Source organism: Sebastes umbrosus, chromosome 17 (assembly GCF_015220745.1).
Source record: "Sebastes umbrosus isolate fSebUmb1 chromosome 17, fSebUmb1.pri, whole genome shotgun sequence".
Lineage (NCBI taxonomy): Eukaryota > Metazoa > Chordata > Actinopteri > Perciformes > Sebastidae > Sebastes > Sebastes umbrosus.
The window spans coordinates 27,954,055-27,960,469 of NC_051285.1; the positions used below are offsets into that span (position 1 = coordinate 27,954,055).

General features: G+C 40.2%; 1 protein-coding gene across 1 annotated transcript; it reads right to left on the minus strand.

The window, feature by feature from the left end:
• Positions 1 to 1,003: 1,003 nt before the first annotated feature.
• Positions 1,004 to 5,011, minus strand: LOC119476224 (zona pellucida-like domain-containing protein 1). The gene is made up of 10 exons (XM_037749567.1): positions 4,811 to 5,011; positions 4,399 to 4,619; positions 4,108 to 4,292; positions 3,779 to 3,851; positions 3,244 to 3,341; positions 2,986 to 3,066; positions 2,743 to 2,911; positions 2,559 to 2,658; positions 1,490 to 1,510; positions 1,004 to 1,258 (listed from the first exon to the last, which is right to left on the minus strand). The coding sequence occupies exons 1-10, from the start codon at positions 4,893 to 4,895 to the stop codon at positions 1,131 to 1,133; spliced, it is 1,161 nt and encodes a 386-aa protein (XP_037605495.1). The 5' UTR covers positions 4,896 to 5,011; the 3' UTR covers positions 1,004 to 1,130.
• Between the last annotated feature and the right edge of the window lie 1,404 nt (positions 5,012 to 6,415).

The following is a 6,415-nucleotide window of genomic DNA, read 5'->3' on the forward strand; positions in this document are numbered from 1 at the left end:
ACTGATTATAAAATTCTTACTCTATTTTACAAATACAGTGAAAGTTTTCTCAGTCTCAGGATGTGAAGGTTACAAAAGTATCAGTTATATAAAGTAACGATAATTGTCCAGGCAGATTGCTGGGTATTGATATTTAAATGTAAGAATATGAATTAATATGATGCAAAAACCTAACTAGAATGGCACTCGGAGGGCGCAGACCTCCGCTCAGCTTGCGCCATCATCCACATGTATTTTTGTTTATGTCGAGATGCAGAGCATCATAAAACACTTCATTCAAACTGGACAGAAACAAAATAAAACTCAACTATACCGTCGTCCTTACTCTTTCCAATAATCACCAAGTGTGCTTTGGTCAAACTCAACTGTTATTGCACCGAGTTTAATGTGGAAAAACACCAAATCTACAATCCGGATCATGATCCAGATCGCCACCAAAAAATAATGGATAGTTCATTGTGCCACACCCCACCCCTCCAAAAAATGTAATTCAAATCCATCGCGGACCTTTGGAGTAATCCTGCAAACGGACAAACGGACAAACCAACAAACCAACGCCGGTGAAAACATAACCTCTTTCCTAGGCCTTCGGCCTTGGCGGAGGTAATAAACAATAAAAACAATATATTGAACAACGACTCTCAAAACTCTTCACATTCTTTAATGTCAAACTTTGCTTGCAACATGTGACCTGAAAAAAAATAGCGACAGTGTCACTAGTTTAGCTTAAATTAGCTTAAATCCCACCTATTTAAACTCAGTAGAATACAATATGAATTACATTTTCTTCGTAGATTTGTACTCATATATTTAGCATTTTACACTACAAACTAGTTGTTTCTGTTATGCTTTTCAAATCCAAACAGCACGAGTGCAAAACACTTAAGCTTTTCATCATATAATGCAGCATTTCTACTGCAACATCTCTTTGTGAAAAAAGTTCATCTTGCATTCCAAATTAGTCTGTAAAGTACATTTCTAGTACATCTAAGACCAAACAGGTGCATGCTACAAGAGAAAAAAAAAAACACATTAAGAGTAACATTAAGCTGAGCATAGTTCTACACCATCAATTCATCCAACAGGTTAGCTTGTCCAGAGCGGTGCATACAGGGGCCTGCTGCTCTCCTTTAAAAGGGCCTGAGCCTCCTGTAGAGGACAGCTGCCACAGCTACAACCACGACGACGGCCAGAGTGAGGACGCCCACCGCTATCCCGAGACCCATCCTGGAGTCTGAGTCACTGCTGCTGGACACGGCTGCTCACAAAAACACAAACACGTTCATCACATCTCGACTCACACAGCATCGTCTTTGTACAATGATCAGGCAGACATGGCCTCTAGGCAATCATTGATCACTCCCTAATTAATCATGGTTTTCACCACCATGGAGATTAGATGAACTATTCATATTCTTCTTAGAATAAAAGTTTCATAATTTGGTGAACTAATAAGAAAAACATTATAAGGAATAAAACAGTATCATACCTTCCTCTTTAGATATCAGCGCTGAAAGAAAGAAAGAGATGAAAGGAGAAAAGTAATTAGTAGATTTAATGCTCATTTCTGAGCTATGACACATATTCAAACATACCAGTAGTTAAAGAGTCTGAAGTAAGCTTACTACTGCACAACATACATGTGTTGAGAGCTAGTAACCCTCACCAAGTACTTATCAGAGATATACTTAACAAAAGTATACTTAAGTATACTCGGCACATACTGGCAAGTATACAGAAAAGTCTAAGTATATTTGGCTCATAGGCCTACTTGTACTTAATCTTTCGATCGAGATGAAAGTATAATGAAGTATTCTTGCCTTATAGGCCTACAGAAAGGTATACTCGGCTTGTTGTTTTTGATGGAGTAACTTATTAAATTGTATGAGGATGTTTCAATATGAATTTACTTTGATTCATCAAGAATGTTTTAGTTTTTTTTTTAAATAATTAGACAAGTTTCCAGTCAAGTCTCAGGTCACTGTGTGTGCGACTTCAGTGCAACTCGAGACTCGAGTCCCCGTCACTAAGTATACTTGCAGTATAAAAACTATTAAACTAGTTGTTTACTGAGACTATACTTTAGTATAAAGTATAAAACTAGTAAACTATCAGTATACTTATAGTTTAGTTGCAGTACAAAATAAAACGTAGGTGTTAACTAATTCTGAACTCAAAGTTTATTATTCTTATAGTTAAAGTATACTTAAAAGTAGGTCAATTTAGTCCCAAGAAGTATAAGTAGTACACGGCTCTAGACAGATTTCTTTTTTTTTGTCTCTTTTGATAGTAAAGGTTTCTGACCCCTGATCTAAATGTTCAGATTGCATGTATCTGGTTGCACTTTGCATCTCTGATGTGATGTCATGATAATGAGTCATTGTGATGCACTCATAAAATATAACATTTCCAGTCAAGTGATTATTATAACATAACCTTGTAGACATTAGACATACAGCGATGTTTTAACTGTAACACATCACATCTTTTTATTTTACTCTTCATGTTGTTGAAGCCTCGTGATCAACATATGATACATACAAACAGCCTTTACTTACAATTCTCATTCCTGGTGACGATGGGAATAGCTGAGGACAGCGTGGTGGCTTCTGAAACGCCATTGGACTGAGCATCCCTTTTCCTCCTGTTGTTACATTGCTGCAGATGAAGGAAGAAGGAACGTAACTAATAACTGAAGAGGAGAAATGGCCTGGATGTTCTTATTACTGATCCTTCACTGACCTTAAAGTCACCGCAGGTGCTGATCTCACAGAGTCTGGTGATGCAGTGCAGGTAGTAGGTGGACACCGTCTCGTTCTGCTGCTCAACGAACCTGAAGGCCGGGAACGAGAAGCGGGCGTGGTGGCTGTCCCCGTTCTCACTCATGGTGGTCATCTGGTCCTTAGAGCACCTGTTTGATATCACAGTGTTGTTGGCCTAATACGGACTTTGATTGTCTCTTCAGAATGAGATTTGAGGACTTACGAGACAAACAGGTTGAAGAAAGTGGAGTTGGTGGGTTGAGGAGAGAGCGAAGCGTAGCATCGGTCCATGAGGACATGGTACCTGGTGGGGGGGAGAACAATGGGCTTCAGAGGAAATTTGAACTAAACTTTGCGAAAGCGTATTTAAAAATAGGGGTAAAACTCAGAAATTCATATTATCACGGTACATTGGCCTGTATTTTTTAAAGACTTTTCTGTCTTGTACACCAGACCAGAGTCAGCAGGTGGATGCTCTTACTGATTGGTCAAGTTGGCTGCTTTGACCTGGACAAAGACGTCAGTTCTCAGCTCTAAGCCCAGCGACGGTATGACCAGAGGAGTGATGTAGTTGGCATCCTGTCAACAGAAATGTTTAGTTCGTCAGCTGTAAATGCTGCTTATAATCCCCAACAGATTTTATACAGTTCATTTGGGACGCTTATTGTTTGCTGATTCTGGTTTGTACAGTGTGTGTGTGATGTTGTGTTCGCTGTGTTTCAGAGCAGAGTTGATTCAATTTGAAAGAAAGTGAGTTGAATTTCTGTATTGATAGTTTAGATGAATAAAATGCATAACCGACTTTTGCACTTTTGGTTGTAGATTCTACAATGAATGCCACTTTATATAATGTCTGTAAGAAAACTCAGTGGATCGTGTGGACATGCTAAATGTTGACATAACCAGTTACACTACTTACTTTAGATAGAACACGGCAACAACAAAGCACAAGCAGTGTTAGACTAACTGACTATACAGCCAGCACCTCATCATAACACATCTCTTTCTCAACTTACACTGAATAGTTCCATGCTTAAAGTACTGATGAAGCTTCCATTGTTGTCCCTCACCGCAATGGAGGACGCTGACCTAAATGGGACAAAGGGGTGGCGTCAGAAACATCCTACATGTTACTGACCACCAACAGAGGAGAATAGATGTGTACCACTTCATAAATCTGTGGATTGTCTATTGTCTATTGTCCATTGTCTATTTCCCTATTTTTTGAAGAGCTGTGTCTTGATCGTAGAGACAACAAGGGATTGAGCCAAACAAGGTTAACATCACATTTTAACATGCTTTCAAACTGCTGCTTTTATTGGAGGAACACAAGCAGAGATCTTACACGTCCACCTGGGTGTTGTTGATGAGATACTCCAAAGGGTAAGCACAGGAATAGTAATATTTGAGCTCAGCGTTATAGGTGACGACCCCCTCGGTTGGATCGTGGGAGCGCACCACACCACTGACGTTAACCGTCTGGATGTTGGAGAAGTCGGCAAAGATCCCCGTGCCAGCTGCACTGGTGGTCTGAAGGCAACATAGTCAAGCACAGAGAAGAAAAAAGAAGGATGCTTTGAGTAAACATGTGGATTCTCCCCTTATTTCACTCTCTTCTTGTCCGACCTCTACTAACCAGGAAGGTACTGCCACAAGCGTTGGTCATGTTGATCGGGAAGGTGAACCTGACAACAGGCGGGGTGACGGATTCATCCAAGGTTCCTTTACACTCTGGCTTGTCGAACAGGTGGTTGAGGATGAGCAGAGACTCGTTGTAGCCGGTGTAGACGACGGGGCAGATCTGGATAGCCAGGCTAACCGAGGACGTGCCACATTCAACTGCGATGTCGGTGATTTCTATAAGAGAGAGGGAATGGTACATCATGAAATTTACACCTGTGTGGCAGAATTGCATTCCTTTAGAGGTCAAAATGAAATCATAAGCTTGACATAAACCATGCATGAGAACATGCCTTTTCAGGACCTGCATAGGATGCTGAGAAGTGACATAAAACACATCAGAAAAAGCTGAAGCAGGCATACCGTACCTGGACGTCTCAGTTCATTTTGGCATGTTAACTGACTGCTCTTGGCCACCATGGAGGCCAAGAAGAGAAAGCTAAGAAGCTTCATTTTTTGCCTTCCTTGGTATGGAGATATCTGTAAAAGCAAAAAGATGATGATGCATCAAAAGAAGCTGAAGTTTCTGTAGATGTTATTGTTGTTACCTTACTTGCCACCCACCTGACTGTCGCTGCCCTCTTTCTCTGCTGGTCTCCGGCTTTGAACAACCTACAGAGTTTGTAAGATTCTTATATATAGCTATGACACGTTTTCAGGATTGGACAGAAACAAGGTCAATGTTGTTTGGTGTGTCCACCTTAACTTTAGTGTTGGAGAACAATTCTTTGGAACAGGGTGTTCCATGGACCATACCTTGAGGGTGTTTAATGAAACCCTACACAGTAAGTCTTTATGGACAGACCAGAAACAATGGCCTGCATCCTTTTCTTTAAAATAAAGATTCCCTTAAAACGCCAACATGAGACTTGATGAATTAAGTGTTGAATCCCTGGGGATCGTACACAATACTCGGAGGCCCTTTTTAGGTGAGAGTCATTGTATTATCAATAACAGGGATATCGTTTATCGTCACCTGAAGACGATCCTGTGGGATAGTTCCACATCCCAGAGGTCGCTGTTGGTACTGCACTCGGATGCTGTGTTTACATTGAGGAATCTTTTATGGAGGTCTACACAGTGGTTCACCAGTTATCCAAGTGAGAATGACACAAAGCAATCTGAATTATGAATTAAAGCTTCAGTAGGCAGAAGGTTTTTGGCATCATTGGGCAAATATTCCATAATAACCTTTCAGCATATTGTAAAAAGTTAAATTTTCACGTCTTTTACATTATAAAGCAGGTTTTAGTGCTATATAAATACTGTTAAACTATCAAAACGCTCAACATACGGAGAAATACACACAGCCCGTATTCAGAAATTGCACGTTTGAAACAAGCCGTTAGGATTTCTGTCCATTTGTGATGTCACAAATATACAATATTTAGACCATTACACGGTTTTAAACGTGACCATTCTAAATGTGTCCCCAGTTTATTTCCTGTTGCAGTGTATGTAAATAACATCAGCTGACAGGAAGTAAACATGGACCCAAACTGTTGCCTAGCAACGCAATTCCGTTGCAATTCCGTTGAAATGCACTAAAACGGAGTGTTTCTGACAGAGGGTGAATACAGGTATATTCATACAGACAGTATGAGGAAAATAAAGTGTTTTTTTTTTATATTAAAGCATGTAAACATGTTCTAGTAGAAACCCAAAATACAAGCATGAACCTGAAAATGAGCATAATGTGTCCCCTTTAATGAAAACTAATGTTTGAATGGCTGCTGCTCAGTGTCACCATAGTTACACAGTTGCTATGGACTCATAGCTTTTTGTTTCCTGTCAGTGACACCAAAACACCTGAGAGGCCACATGTAAAGGCTTGAGCTTGGTTCATGTTGTCAGGGTGGAAGATGTCCTCCATTGTTTGCTTTTCCAACCAGTCACACTATCTAAGCCAGACCTTTAACAAAGGCCATTGTTCTGAATGGTGTGGCGCACCTGTGGAAACGGATGAATTCAGC

Bases quoted from the DNA above. Each gene is read 5' to 3' on its own strand.
- LOC119476224 (XM_037749567.1), bottom strand. From the start codon at position 4,895: ATGAAGCTTCTTAGCTTTCTCTTCTTGGCCTCCATGGTGGCCAAGAGC. The intron at 4,620-4,810 runs GTACGGTATGCC...TCTCTCTTATAG, and splicing joins AAATGAACTGAGACGTCCAG to AAATCACCGACATCGCAGTT. The intron at 2,659-2,742 runs GTCAGTGAAGGA...CTTCATCTGCAG, and splicing joins GCACCTGCGGTGACTTTAAG to CAATGTAACAACAGGAGGAA.